At 50.7% G+C, this 12598-nt stretch overlaps 1 protein-coding gene across 8 annotated transcripts; it reads right to left on the reverse strand.

Moving 5' to 3' along the window:
- Positions 1–597: 597 nt before the first annotated feature.
- On the reverse strand, positions 598–10562 carry KLHL33 (kelch like family member 33). Of its 8 annotated transcripts, none has more exons than XM_059913736.1 (6): positions 10449–10550; positions 9448–10221; positions 4761–5685; positions 4478–4645; positions 4142–4371; positions 598–1378 (listed from the first exon to the last, which is right to left on the reverse strand). In XM_059913736.1, exons 2-6 carry the CDS (start codon positions 10199–10201, stop codon positions 1116–1118), a joined length of 2340 nt encoding a protein of 779 aa, XP_059769719.1. In that variant the 5' UTR covers positions 10202–10221; positions 10449–10550; the 3' UTR covers positions 598–1115. The 8 variants fall into 8 exon arrangements, with proteins under 8 accessions (XP_059769719.1, XP_059769720.1, XP_059769717.1 ...); XM_059913737.1 differs by lacking the exon at positions 598–1378 and adding an exon at positions 1808–2005; XM_059913734.1 differs by lacking the exon at positions 598–1378 and having other exon boundaries at positions 1808–4371; positions 10517–10562.
- Positions 10563–12598: the final 2036 nt, after the last annotated feature.

Consider the following 12598-nt stretch of genomic DNA (forward strand, 5'->3'; position numbering starts at 1 on the left):
GAGTAATTATGTCCTAATTACTGTCCTGCCTGTAGACCTAACCTGTGGTGCTTGTCCCAGTGAGTCTCTTGGTCCTGATGTTATAAGTATGTCACCTGGAGACTGCTCTCATTGAAAAGCCTTCCTCTTCATTATCCAGACTATGCCGCCTGCCTTGGCTTCCTACACTGTGTAAAGAAGGGTTTGAATTGCACTATCCAAAATCTCTTCATTCCATGGTTCTATTAAACAATCTTTCTATGCAGGTTTTCACTCTTTTGGTTGGACATTGTTGCTTCTACCTCCTGGACTGTCAGTCTGGATAAATAATAGCACTTAGTTTTGCAGCTAGTAGGATTTTTATGTGATTTTTACCCCCCTTTTTTTTTTTCATTTTTTAACCTTTTCTGTTATCGATTTTCCAGATGTCCAGGGCATAATATATATATATATATATATATATATATATATAGTATATTTGACAGGGAAAATATCTGGAGAAGAGACCAGTAAGGTTTCTATTTCAGTAGTTCAAAATTACATGATGAGTCGAGTGAAGAAAAAGATAAGAGGAGAGCAAGCTCAAGATGATTACAAAGTTTTGTGTCTAGGAAAAAGGAAAAATGATAGCGCCAACAAAGCATGATGAGTCTGAACCAATGATAGTGGTAAATCCAAGTAGAGGTGAGGGCTGCTAAAAAAACATAATAATAATATGACTAGAACCCAGTTGAGTCATTAAGGCTTGGGATAGAGGAGAGGTGAGCTTTCTGAAGAGGATCATGAAGCAAAGTAAGAAAAGAACATGGGCAACACAGAATTAGGCATAGAAGACTCATATAGTCCAACACACTTATTGGTATTGAACCTACACCCCCAGTTCTAACCAGTTCCTGAGTTAACCTTGAAAAGATGAGTGCAGGTGTGTAAATTCCACCCTCACCCACAAAGGAGGTTGAAGGAAGAGTCGGGGCAGGTAGTAGGGGAGTACCTAAAACACCTTGGTTCATTATCTGATTTACCAAAGATAAGAATCCTACATCTCTAGGAACTCACCAGACTGTAGCCTAATCCCTGGATTGCCATGATTGCCTGCTCTGTAGGAATGATTTCTGTCCCAATTCCCGATCCTAACTCTACTTCCCTTCTGGGGTCGAAATACTACCCTGAATCTCAGTGCACTTGCCCAGGGCCCCAGCTCGTTGCCTTGCCTGTATCAGGCCCCTCTCACTGAAGAGTGGTCCAAGAGCAAGACCAGTGTCCTGCTTCACATCAGAAACCTCCTCCTGTCTTCTCATTCTAACCACAATTTCAAAAATGGACTTCCCTCTTGGTCCAGTGGTGAAGACTCCATGCTTCCCCTGCAGGGGGCACGGGTTTCGCATGCCGTGGGGTGCAGCTGAAAAACAAAAAACAAACAAAAAAACTAAGTAATGAAAGCTAGAGCCTTCTGCAGCTAACTACCCCCATCTACATAATTTTGGACCCTTGGCTGTCAGCTCTGCCTGGGATGGCACCGCACCCTCTTGGACACTATGATTTGACTTTCTGCCACCTCTTTGGATTGGAGAAGTAAGAAGAGTAGGAGAGTGTGCTATCTCTGGAGCCAGGGAAGGAGAAATTTTTAGGGTAAAAGCCAGTTTTCAAGCCAGCCAATTCCTGCAGAAAGATGAAAGAAAATGAGGACAGCCTTAGATTGTTTGATTTGGTGAGAAGTAGGTCATGGTGACAACGAAGGAGGATGGTTTCAGTAGTGTGGTGGAGACAGAAACCAAATTACAAGGGATAGTGAATGTTTTTTACAATAGAGAAACTCAGACAAGAATGATTCAGTCATGGTGAAACCTTTATTTAAGCCTGTCTTTGCATACAAATCACAAAGAGCGTGTTCACAGAAGTTCACCCTAAAGACTCAATCCTCGTAGTTTCTCAGTGCTTCTGATTTCCTTCTTCCCTGTCTTCTTCAATCTTTCTTCTCTGTTCTCTTATATAGCCTACTTACCCCTCCTCATTTTCAACTATGTTCCTAAACAGAGATATAGAAAAAAACCTTAATAAAATAATGAAATCTCAAAACAATAAACAAAAACATGTCAAGTCTCTCCTGGCCAGGATGAAGAAAGATGTGAGGGAGGCTCCCTCATCTCACCCTTAGCAGCATGAGAATCTAAATAAGCAAGGGTAAGAGAAAATTGACCTGTACAAAGAACTGGCCCTTCTTTGCCTTAAGCTGCTCAGGGGTCAGAAGTGGAAATACCACACAGGAAAGACGTAGGGGAGTTGTGGAGAAAGAGAACATACAATTAGGTGAAAGCCACTGTCTTCAGGAAGGCTCCAGGGAAGAGAGTAGGCTGGAACAGCAGGAGAATTCTCTGAAGAATCCCTGGAATACTGACTTCCCCTTTGCTCTGGAGACACAGGGCACCACACGCCCCATTTGCTTCTTTCCTCTGACTGGAATGCCTCCCTCCTTCTCTGACTGGTGAGTTTCCAGGAAGCCTTCAAGATCCAGTTCAATCTACACCCATCTGATGATGCCTTCCTAACAGAAGTCTTCCCTGGACAGAGTTCCCTCCTCCATCATCTGGGCTCTCATATCTTCAACTACGAGGCATGTGAGGTACGCAGCTCTCGTGAGAGGTATGAGGCAAGTGTTCATACCTCTAAGTCCACTGTAAAACTTGTATTTGCTTACAAATCTGTGTGCTGGTCGGGAGCTCCCTGACCTTGGGATGCTTAGTGCCTCACATCATACCCGGCACACAGTAGATAATTAATAACTGTGAGGGAGAAAGGAGAAAAGATAGAAGAGAGCAAAAAAAGGGAAGGAAAAGCAGGGTGGAGGAAGACAGAGAGGAAACATCTGACTCAACTTTCCCTGGCCAAGAAAAAGGGAGGTGGATTCCAAAAACTCTGGAAGAAAGGGACAGAGGAAGAAACCACTTTTCTGGGCCTCCTCTGCCTCTCACTCTTCTCTCTGCCACTTCCTCTCACAACTTAGCACCTCACACCACACTGTACTGTTTTCTCTGCTGATCCCTCGATTCACCCCAAAGGGAAGGAAAGAAGCCAGCCAGGCTCCTGACTTCTCCCACCCCATGCCCTCAAATCCTGTTTCATCCCTTTGCCGCCATGGGCGCCTCCCTCCTTCCCCTCCTCGTCTTCCCCGCCTGCAGCACTCCCACCTCGTCGCCCTGGCATCTCCGTCCCCTGGGCTGTGCCGGGTCCAGACAGGAGCGTCCTCCTCAGATTGAAAACCAAGAGGCTCTTAGGGGCAGCCTGTGGTGTATGGCTGAGGAAACGCTAGACTGGGTCTACAAGTTTACCTGGGAAAGAACATTGTCAAGAGGGTCTGGGTGTCCCAGGGATTGGAGAGTAAAGAGAAGCAGCAATCGCAGTCCTTCCCCCACACTCCTCAACTCTTTCACGGATGACCTCTCCACGTTTTTCTCCTTCATCCACTGATCAGAATATCATTTTCCCAACTGACCTCACATGGCCCCTACACCTTGGCTATTGACGCTTCCTGACTGTCTGCCCAGCCAGATGCACTTTCCCCACCAAGAATCTAAACCTTGTACAGTTGCCCCTGGGTCTCCTCTCCTTACCTAGGTATTCAGCTGCCTCTCCTTCCCCAACGCTCTTCCCCTAGGGATTCCAGAACCACATTTTCCTCAATGCAGATCATATATACAAAAGCGCTGTGTGAGTTGTAAAGCACTGTGCTAGAATGAAATACGATCATGAATAAAGCCTTCTCTTTATCCCTGCCCCCATCATTTCTATCCTCTCAAAATGTTTCTTATCCCTTCCTCACACCATCCACCGCCGCTGCCCCTTCACCTGCCAGGTTTAGTTTTGTGTCCTGTGGGAACCAAAGCTATTTGCTGCACGGTGGGCTGTGTCAGGATGCAGGCAGGCATCTCAGCCCGAGGCCTCGGCAGAGTTCCCAGGCACAGCCATCGGCCCAGGCCAGGACAGAAGGCGTGGATAAGGTGGGAGGGGGCATAAGTACGGTGGCTGTAGCCCCCCAGCACCAGTAGCTCCCCCTGCAGCACAGCGCCTGCAGCCCCGACATGGGGCGAGGGCAGGGGGGTCAGGTGAGTCCAGCTATCAGTCCTTGGTTCATAGGCCTCAAAGCTCAGCAGGTCCCCAGTCTCACCTAGCCCACCCGCTACATACAGCCGCCCAGCCAGAGCAGCCATGACGTGGCCAGCCCGAGGTACCCCCATAGGGCTCAGAAGTGTCCCCGGCTTCTCAAGTCTGGGGTCATAGTGCAGCAACGAGGCCAGGTACTGGCCAGTCCCGCCGCAGCCGCCGCTCATGTACAGCTGGCCCTCCAATACAGCAGCTGCGTGGGCAAAGCGTGGCGCTGGAAGCGCAGGTGCCGGCCTGTGGGAGAACAGGGCAGGTGATCAGGCAACAGTCAACTTCAGTTCTCCTCTTCCAAGACTCCTAGCCTCTCCCTGATGCCTGAAACACCCACTTCCCTGCTCACCTCCACATATTGAGCTTGGGGCTATAAGTCTCCACAGAGCTGAGGGCCGCACCACTGTCTCGTCCACCCAGGGCATAAAGCAGTCCATCCAGCGCCACCAGGGGGAAAAAGCTCCGAGCCTGGCACAAAGGTGCCATCTCCTCCCAGTCCCCTTGACTGGGGTCCCACCTGGACACAGTGGGACAAGAGATGGGAAGAGTGACCCTGGGAGTCTGCAGTTGGCTGAGCTGCCAACCTCCCGCAGCTGCCCGCCTTGGGACCGGCCGCTCTCAGGGGCCCATACCTGAGAGTCGAAGCCAGGGTGTTAGAGTGGCCGTAGAAATCCTGTCCGCCACACACGTAGAGCTCACTTCCGGCTAGGCTCGCAGCCCCGTGCCGAAAGCGCCCGGGGGCAGGCAGGGCAGGCAGCTGTCCCCACTCCACGGTTCGCACCAGTCCTACGCCGCAGCGAAAGGCCCGGGCCCACCACACTCCTCGGGACGGCTGTCTCATGGCCATGTCTGATCTGAGCCCGTCCCCCCCAATCACTACTAGTGCCTGGTCAGGCTCCCTCCGCCTCTCTTGTCCTGGAACCTCAGCCTCCACCATCAGCTGACGCAGCAAGTCCGGGCTCAAGGGTGGAGGCAGCCCGGCGGCCCGTACCCTCCGCAGCTCCCTGGTGGACATACGACCAAAGCGGACGCATCGAAGCAGGGCCTTGGCCTCTGACTCCTGGGTGTCAGGGTTGGCAGCTAGCCAACGCCGTGCAGCCGCAAAGGCCTCGAACTCCTCCAGCAAGTGTAGCTCGTCGCTGTCCAGGAGCTCAGCCAGGCAGGCGAGCGGTAAAGACGGGAAAGTGGAGCACAAAGCCACAGCAGGCAGGTGGGTGAGGAGGTAGTGACGGGCTTTGCTCCAGAGACTCTCCAGCCCAGGGGCTTCAGCCATGGGGATCAGGGCCAGGCAACGGGCAGGGTTGAGGCCTTGTGCCAAGGCTCTCTGGCACAGAGCCAGGCAGGAAGAGCTCTGGTACCGCAGAGCAGCCTGGGCGGCTCTCAGCAGTCCTGGCCACCTTGCCCGCACAACCCCAGAGTAGGCAAAGGAGACAAGGAGTTGCAGGTCCTGGGCAGAGATGGTATGCAGAGACACCTCTGTGCCCTGGGATTCCCTCATCCCGCTCAGGAGCATGGCCCCAAAGAACTCACTGCCACAGGCGAGGGCTGCTCGGTGCACTGCAAGAGGGAGAAGCAGAGGGGGACTCAGAGTGTTGCAAACTGCGAGGCACTCTTCTGACTTCACAGCCCCAACTTTGGGCCAACCACCCAAGACCACAGGCCAAACCACGGTATATGCACCAGAACCACGTGGAGTGCTTGTTACGTGAAGGTTTCACAGACCCACCTCCAGAGATTCTGATTCAATAGCTCTAGACGGAGACCCTAGGAATTTGTTTTAAAATATTCAAGCACCCTGCATGATTCTCATGTTAGTGGCCTGAAGACACTTTGAAAAACATTGCTTTAGTCTTTTTGATGCAGGCCAATTAGAGAAAGGGTCTTGATTAGTCAAGTGAAGATGCTACAGAGAACATTTGCTAAGAGGGGGTACAAAATGAACTGCAAAGACCAATGTGCAACTTATATAGGTCTTTCTATATTGTACACAGAATAAAGTTCTTTCCTCTACAATTATAAGAGCCACTGACATCAGCCATTCTGCTAGTCAGATTTTACTCAGAAAGTGGTACAACCCTCAGCAATGGCTGTGACCCACACTCATATAACTGCCATCTCCTCTTACCCAAGATTTACTGCTTGTAAACTGGAAACCTTCAAAATCACCTACTTCAATTGCTCCTTTTAAGATATGGAAACTGAGTGAAAAGGAGTGATTTATTTTCTATCTCCATGCAGTGGCTATCTGGGCAGATCACTGTAACTGATGTCAGGCTGCAATGAGCATACTTGTGTATCAGTTCCCTGCTTATCTGCATGGCCCTTGTGACTCTGAAAATGTCCCATTCAAAAATGCTATTAAATAACTAGACCTTATATGCTCCCTAATGTAACTCAATTTGAAGCAGTTGGCATCAAGTATGGAGTATCCTGACCAAAATATTTAACCGAAATCTAATCAAACCTTCAGATCTAAATTCAAGTTTATAGGAAACTGAGAGGCTAAAAGAATGAGTTAAACAAAACCATGAGGGAAAATGCTTACAAATCTAGAACATGGAGCATTCTATAGGACAACTAATCTTGTTTCTTCAATAAGTCATAAAAAAAGGGAGAGAGGACTGTACGAGAGTAAAGGAAGCTTAAGAGACATATATCTGAGTTCAGTGCAAACCTTGATTGGCTCCTGGGTTGAACAGAGCAGCTCTAAAAGACACTTTTTCGGACATGTGGGAAAATTTCAATGTGGACTAGGTGATATTAAGAAATAATTGTTAATTTTGTTAGATATGATAAAGAAATTGTGGTTACATGAGAAAATATCCTCTTTTAGAGAGACACATACCCAAGTATTTGTGAGTGAAATGTCTGAGATTTACTTTAAACTTCAGCAAAAAATAAAGAAAGAAATGAAAGAAGTATAGTAAAATGTTAAGTCTGGGTGATGGGTGTTTGAGTGTTCATCTTAATATTCTCTTTTCTTTGCTATGTTTGAAATGCTTCATAACAGAAAAGAGGGGAGGACTTCCCTGGTGGCACAGTAGTTAAGAATCCGCCTGCCAACGCAGGAGACACGGGTTCGACGCCTGGTCCAGGAAGATCCCACATGCCACGGAGCAGCTAAGCCCGTGTGCCACAACTACTGAGCCCACATGCCACGGAGCAGCTAAGCCCGTGTGCCACAACTACTGAGCCCACGTGCCACAACTACTGAAGCCCGTGCACCTAGAGCCCGTGCTTCACAACACGAGAAGCCACCGCAATGAAAAGCCCGTGTACCGCGACAAAGAGTAGCCCCACCCGCTGCAACTAGAGAAAGCCTGCACAGAGCAACGAAGACCCAACACAGCCAAACATTAATTAATTAATTAATTAATTTTTAAAAAGAAAAAGAGGGGAAATGCTGCTAGAAGTCCTCTCAGGCAGGTCACACAGACCCAAGCTCCCAGTGAGGCTTATGAACCTCAGGCTGCTTTGATCAGTTGCAGCATGTTCACCTCTCTCAAAGGGCAGGTGATATTGGCGTGGCTTTCCACTGTCTTTTTGAGCAGTAGGTAGTAGGTTGGTGCTTCCCAAGCAGTAAACATTAGTGACAGCTTTCACGTACATATTGCCTGAGAAAATCTGCATTCCGTAAAGCAGGTAAGCCATCTCATCTTCCATACCATCAATCAGCCTATAGCTCAGAGCCACTGACAAAGGATTCACAGCCACTTGTATTTTGTGCCCCTTCTCACTCATCATTATTCCTTAGAATTTTAAGTGACAGGTTCCCACCACTAAGTTGGAATGTTTCTTAAAGGAAGTGAAAGCAGTGATATTGAATACAAGGATGTCTAAATTCCAAACCCTAGTGAGAATTTTATAACTATGAAATTTTAAATTCCCCCTCCATCTAGTGCTATTGGAAATGATAACATACACTTTAGAAGTCTGTTATGGACTGAATGTTTGTGTTCCCTGCCCCCACCAAATTCATATGTTGAAGCCCTGATCTCCAACGTGATAGTATCTGTAGTTGGGGCCTTTGGGAGGTAATTATGTATGAGAGTAGAAACCCTCATGAATGGGATTAGTGCCCTTATAAGAGGAGACATGAGAGAGATGATCTCCCTCTCTCTCTGCCATGTGAAGATACAGTGAGAAGGTGGCCATCTACAAACCAGAAAGAGGGCCCTAACCAGAACCTGACCTTGCTGACACCCTGATGCAGCCTCCAGAGCCATGAGAAATAAATTTCTATTGTTAAACCACCCAGTCTATGGCATTTTTGTTATAGCAGCCCAAGCCGACTAAGATAGGATCCTTTTCCTTTGGGGAGTCCCAGAAGCACTTTGGGTCCCAGTCATTCCTCCAATGAGCAGTAGCTATGTGACTTCGGACTTGTCTTAAAGACTGATTTCCTTAGCAATAAAGTGTAAGAGCTGAACTAGATAATATCTAAACGAATCCCTTTTAATGTTAAACTTTTATGTGTCTGCACTCTGGCTCCATTTGCCAGGTGCTATGTGTCTTTGACTTAACTGCATAGGAGGCAACGCATGGCCTAGTGAGAGCAGACTGGGTTAGTGGATGTGGGCCTGTATCCTGCTTTTCACCTGTTCACATCTCTGAATTTAATATTCTTTATCTGCACCCAGGGATAATGACATCTAACTCACTGGTTTTCAGTGAGATGAAAAGAGATGGCATGTGTAAAAGAAATTCCTGGTACCCAGTACCTCACTAAATGTTAGTAGAATCTGAATAAATCTCAACTTATTCAACCCTCTTCAGCTTTCCTGGTGATGAGCAGAGTTAACTTCAAAGTGCCATGAACTGGTAGCCTTAAGATTCTGGCCAAACAGTACCAGACCTTGCTCACTAGCTGTAGGGTCCACGTCTGCCATGGTGTCAAGCTCACTTAGGGGAAAGGACACACTGAATTTTTCCACTGTGTTCCTCAGGCTTTTCCTGTGTCCTAAATAGAAGATGCCAAGAAGGGCCCTTGGTTAATCTTTGTTTGAGTCCATCACCTCCTGCTTGTTCTACTGGCGTGGACTATATACCCTTAGCTCCAGCCAGCTGACTGTAAATTTCTTGTTTCTGGGCACAGGAAAAGCCACAGCATAAATCTGTCAGTGCTCTTAAGAAAACAACTCAACTGCGCATGCCCCATTCTCAGTGGGTCAGGAGAGGTGCCAAAGGTCACCCCGGGGAAATTCTGACTGCAGCAGGGATCAAAACCACTATGGTAGGGACCGAACCACCCGCTGCTTGCACACACCATTCCAGGTGGCATATGCGCCTGCATTAATGTAATGCCCCACAGACCCTCACCCCGCAGCCGGCAGCCGCCTGCCTCCAGCTCCAGGTCACACCCGATGCCTTCTTGGTACAGGAGCTCCATGGTGCGCAGGTTCTCTCTCAGTTCCTCTGCCTGGCTGGGCTGCTTTTCATCTTCCCGGGTGCTTCCAGCCCCCTCGCGTCCCCACTGGGCCGCAGCCTTCACCCGGGGTGCTCCCAGGGCTTCAGCCGCGACCAACACATCCCCCCGTGGGGCGGGTCCCAGCACCCCCTCATAGGCAAAGGTCAGCATGGCCTCCCAGGCCCCGGGGGTTACATCCAGGCTGAGGGGGCGTTGCAGACCTCTGCTGCCCAGCAGCCTGCCTCTGAAGAGGCTGCTGACTGCGGCCAAGATCACCCGATGCACCCCGTATACTCGCCCCCCGACTGACACGTCTTCATCCAGCAACAACCTCTGCTCTCGCAGCCGCTGTGCCTCCGCGAAAAACTGGCTGGGATGCTCCTCGCTGCGCAGCTCCTCGGGCTCCTCTGCGTCTTCTCCGTCCTCATCTTCTTCCTCCTCCTCTTTCTCTAGGGACAAGGCTGGAGAGGGAAGGCTCTCCGGGGCCATGGGCCTGGGGCCGGGCTCTTCCAGAGGAAAGGGGGGCAAACCAGGATCCTCGTCCGGGGACGGGGGCCAGGAGGGGGTTCTCCTGGTGGGCAAAGGGAGCCCAAGGCCGTCCTTCTGGACCGGAAGAGAGACTTGTTCAGGGTCTGAGGGACGATGTGCCGAGTCCGAGACGCTCATGGCCCAAGCTCACTGGATTGCTGCAGGTAAGCAGAGGAAAGAGAAGAGAGGGTAAGAGCTGGACCCACAGAGGCCAGAGGAAGCCCTGCCTCCAGTCCGGCGACATGTCAGTCCCTCTTCCTACTTCAATCCCCTCCCCCCATCCCAGGGCTCGAGCATGTAGGCTACACCGCGTGACTCGGAGGTTCCCCAGGTGCAGCAAAGCACGCAAGATCTATGTGTAAAAATCCAGTACCCAGAACTGTACCCTGCCCGTCTTGCCCCCATGCCAGTAGTCACCCTCCTAAGACACCAGTGTTCCGCTTGCCCTCTCACTTGAGCCTGCTCTACTCCTGACAGTGTGGCAGAGGGAACGCGCGCCCGGGGCCCTGTCCCTGACCGAACCCAGCTAATTATAGCCAGTGCTGGGAGGCTGGGGGCTGGTCTCCAGGTGCCCAAACTCTGACACCCAATCCCTTGGGCCTGACCTGAGATGACCTCCTCCCCCCTTCCACTTGTAGGCCATGCCCTGGTGCTGAGCGAGGCAAATTCGGAAGCCAAGTAGGATGTAGGGATCTGGTGGAGTGAGCCAGGCCAGACAGGCTTCCTTCACTGGACTGGGCTGGAGGAGGTGCGTGAAGAAAGTCTGGACTCTGCACACCAACAGGAAAGTGGGGAGAAAGAGTGAAGCGTGTGTTTGGGGTCAGTCCTGGCCTTTGATTTTTCTGTGCATGATAAAGCTGGGACCCTGGAGCGAACAATCCTGACGTGAAGCTCAAATAAAACCCATCCATCTGGTCCAACAAGGGCAGAGGGGTGTGGGAGGTGAAGGGGCATGGGTCAGGGCTACCGACCATGGGTGACCCACGCTTAGCGAGGGGTTTCCTCCCTGTGCCAACGTGGAGTTGGTGGTGAAAGAGCCAAACCCAACCCTCGGGCTGCACTCCTCCAAATGGGTCAACAGAGAGGCAGCCCGTGGTTGTCCTGGCTTGTGAAATGGGCGATAGTGACCAGCCTCTGCGTGGATCCTCTTATGGTCTCCCCTTTGCAAGACAAGGTGGCCAACACCTTGGGCCCCCACCAGGAAGAGAAGGAACCGCTATCTGGCAGAGACAAACCCCAGGTCAGCCTCTGCCCTCCCTCTGCCAACAAGGACAAGGACACTGGACCCTGATCTGAGTTCTCTGCCAACCCTGTGGCTCCACCACAGCCACGTGTCTGTCTCTGGAGGCTCTGCTCGGCTCCACCGTGGCGAGGCCCATACTCCACAGCGAATCCCTGAAGCTTGGATGAAACCTGCTCTTCTGTGCAATCATCCACCCTCCATTAAATGCGTTATGACTGACCTCCCCCCATAGCACCTCCAGGTCTGTTAGCCGTCCTTCTTGTTGCTGGCCTCCTGACTGGGGCAGGGTCTTGGCATCTCAGCCAGGGGACAGTATCACTTCCACCTCTGCTCAGGAGCCCCATGTGGAGCCACACTCCCCAAAAGATGATGTGGAGAATTCGGGGGCCAGGCCTGGCAAGGCCCCATTGTGCTTTATCTGGGTCATGGGAGTCATGGTAACGGATTGGTGCTCAGGGTTCCCAAAGGTTCGGGATGGAAGCAGGGAAAGCGAACTTCGCTCCAGAGGACAGTCTCAAGGGTCCCTCTGAGGGTGAGAGGAAAGGGCTGATGGTGACCTTGACTCCTCCCTCCCTGATGATCAGGGGCATCATCCTCTACCTGCAGCTGCCTTGGATCACTGCTCAGGCCGGCACAGGTGTGGGCTCAGCACTCTGCTAGACAGTAGGAAGGGATTTGGGACTCGGCCTCAGTGAATCAAAGGAGCCCCATTCCCATCCCACTCCAGGACTCAGATCGCTCGTTACCTTGCTCTCGGCTTCAGTCACTACTATCACCAGCCTGTCTATCTCAGCCATCTCTGCCAATGGCAAAGTCAAGGCTGGTGAGTCTGTTGTGACTCCATGACCTCTTAGGGCCCCCGGTCCTGTTGGGAGTTGGTGAGACCGATTGACTCTTCTTTCCTCTCCTCTAAGGTGGTACCTACTTCCTTGTCTTGCACAGCTTGGGTCTGGAGCTTGGCAGTTCCATTGGAATATTTGCTTTCTCCTATGCAGTAGCTGTGGCTGTGCATACAGTGGGCTTCACAGAGACCCTTTTGGACCTGTTCTGGGTAATGCCCATTCCCTTCCTTCATGCATCCTTTTCTCAAGTCAGCTGACCACCCAGCGTGCATTTTCGTGGCTCCAGCCTGGGCAAGTCATTTTAAGAATCAGATGGACCAATTAAAAATCTCTGTGACCCCCTACCTCTGTGTTCTGCCCTTCCAGGAGCATGGGGTGCAGCTACCAAACATGGATCCTGAAAATGAGTTTCCGGTGGTGGGCCTGGTGACCTGACTATCCTTGTGGGCG

The sequence above is a fragment of the Balaenoptera ricei genome, chromosome 2 (genome assembly GCF_028023285.1).
Source record: "Balaenoptera ricei isolate mBalRic1 chromosome 2, mBalRic1.hap2, whole genome shotgun sequence".
In the NCBI taxonomy this organism is placed as follows: domain Eukaryota; kingdom Metazoa; phylum Chordata; class Mammalia; order Artiodactyla; family Balaenopteridae; genus Balaenoptera; species Balaenoptera ricei.